This window comes from Sinocyclocheilus grahami, unplaced genomic scaffold (assembly GCF_001515645.1).
Source record: "Sinocyclocheilus grahami isolate Dianchi unplaced genomic scaffold, SAMN03320097.WGS_v1.1 scaffold1000.1, whole genome shotgun sequence".
Taxonomy (NCBI): Eukaryota; Metazoa; Chordata; class Actinopteri; order Cypriniformes; family Cyprinidae; genus Sinocyclocheilus; species Sinocyclocheilus grahami.
The window spans coordinates 276,523-278,901 of record NW_015506179.1 but is presented as its reverse complement, the minus strand read 5'-3'; the positions used below and the strand labels follow the sequence as shown (position 1 = coordinate 278,901).

At 41.2% G+C, this 2,379-nt stretch overlaps 1 protein-coding gene across 1 annotated transcript in view; it reads left to right on the top strand.

The window, feature by feature from the left end:
• LOC107565410 (plexin-D1-like) overlaps nt 1–2,379 on the top strand; it is a 58,687-nt gene that overhangs the window by 15,478 nt on the left and 40,830 nt on the right. The window contains exon 5 of the mRNA XM_016250644.1: nt 1,228–1,357. Within this exon, the coding sequence (XP_016106130.1) occupies nt 1,228–1,357 (130 nt within the window). The remainder of the gene's footprint in view (nt 1–1,227; nt 1,358–2,379) is intronic.

The window sequence follows — 2,379 nt, the reverse complement described above, 5'->3', positions numbered from 1 at the left end:
ATGTGTGTGTGTGTGTGAGTGTGTGCATGTGAGTGTGTGTGTGAGTGTGTGTACCTGGTATTTATCACGTTATTGGGACCAAATGTCAAAAATGTACTATCCTTGTGGGGACATTTTTTAGGTCCCCATGAGGAAACAAGCTTATAAATCATACAGAATTAGTTTTTTTGAGAAAGTAAAAATGTGATAAGGCCGCTACTCTATTTTATTGTAAATGCATTTTATTCAATAAACGTTTCCGTTGGAATGCATATTTGTTTAGTCAGCCTAACTAATTGTACAATTGGATTACAGTTGAAGGATTTCGCATCCATGCAACAAAAACCAAACACAACTGTTCAGACTAAACTTTATATCTGAACATTTCTCTAATTTCATCACAGTCTCAGTTTAAGCTGTTCTTACGTCTTACTGTGATCTCTGACTCGGTTTTCTCCGCCTGAGCATCTGTCAGGACTCTGCTTCTCAGGTTCTTGCCATCAACTCTATGTCTTATCACTCAGTACAGTAATCTAGACAAACCTTCATGAAGTTCAGGCCCTTTCCTCCCTTATAGTCCCCAGACATTTATAAAATAAAAGGATGATTTCTGAGCACATTGAACTCAGATAATGCTGTTTTATATGCTATTCAATGGGTCTTTAGCTTAAAGGACTTTTTAGGAACTAAAGGGCTGTTCATTACAAGCCCACTTGATAAATATATATATATATATATATATATACAGTATATATATATATATATATATATATGCTTTCATCCAAAGAGTCTTAGACTGCATCACGGTGCACATATGATCATATTGAACACATGAGATTTGCTACTGCTGTTTATGATTTATGGATTATAATTACAGACAGAGCATGAAACCTTTGGCTCACAAATGTTTCATATAATATGCTTTTCAACCATTTTTGTTAAAATACAGAATATTTATTTTGTTACATTGCTTTAAGCCTGCAACAAACAGGATATGATGTCTTCTGTTTTAATGAATAATACAGCATATCAAATTTGCTCCAGTCTCCCAGACCGTCTGTAGGTCGCATGTTCTTCTGCTCTTCTGTATTTGCTGGTCAAAGCTCACCAAACCTAAACTTTTATATGCAGCTTCTTCTCATGAGCTTGTGTTTCTCCTGTTTTCCAAAAACAAATGGTGATGTATGCAGTGTGGGCTCGTGACGCTGGCCTCCCCTGCGTGTGTTTGATGTGTGTGTTGTGCCGCAGGTGTTCGGTCCAGAAGGGCTGCTCCAGCGGGACTCTGGGCCGCTCGTGGATCAGCACAGGGGACGGAGTCCAGCAGTGTCCCTCCATGACCATCACACCCTCAGAGATCAGCCGCTCCGCTCACATGAGGGTACAACACACACACACACAATTTTTTCATTTGAAAGCCTTTTTTTCACATTACAGTAATTTGCATGATAAGTAATACAATTACTATTCAGAGGATTTAGTGTCAAGAGGTTTCTGTGAGGATCGCTCAATCAGTTTTGTGGTAACCTTGCATGTTTGTGAAGTGAACTGATTTGCATAATTCATTGCAAGTGAAAATACACGGACCATGTGCATAAATGAACAACACTATAAACGAGATGCAGCTTAGTGTAAACTCACAGATGACCAGTCCAGAGTGTGTGAGTGGCTGATGAAAGATCAGAGATCTGAGCCTCAGTCTCAACAGAACACTGACACTGAACCTTCATTTCATCTGGAGTTCCTACAGTACATCACATTTTAAGATGAGGTTAACATTTGTACAAGCCATCATAAACATTTTAAGACTATATGTAGCCCAGATTGTAGGTTTGTTTTTGTTTTTTCATTGAAACACTGCAAGTTTTGCTCCTACATGTGGTGGACTGGAAGATCTTATGTGAAGGATATTTAAGGTAATTAGGTGCGCTTCTGTCCTGGAAGGATCTCTCAGCTGCCAGAGGAAATAACTCCTCAGCCAAAACAAGAAACAGGAAACAGGCAGCAGTGTCAGGAATTCTGCCATCCTGACAACAATAGAGCTCAATGTGGCGTGTGATAGCAGAGATGAGTGTGTGAAGAGAGGAGTTCATCAGCTCAGTCTTCAGATTCAATGGAGCTGCGCTGCTCTCTAACGAAACTCTGTCAGTGACCGCGTCACGCTCAGAATCAGCCAGAGTGATTACTGTGCGAATGTCATGAAATAATGGAGCATTTTCACCCTAAAATCCAAAGAACAAATAGGCCTTAACAAAATGATGCATTGTGGGCTCGAGAGGAGGCCGGCGGGCTAGAGTGAGAGGAGGCCGGCAGGCTAGAGTGAGGAACGTCCGGAGGGCTAGAGTGAGAGGAGGCCGGCGGGCTAGAGTGAGAGGAGGCCGGCAGGCTAGAGTGAGGAACGTC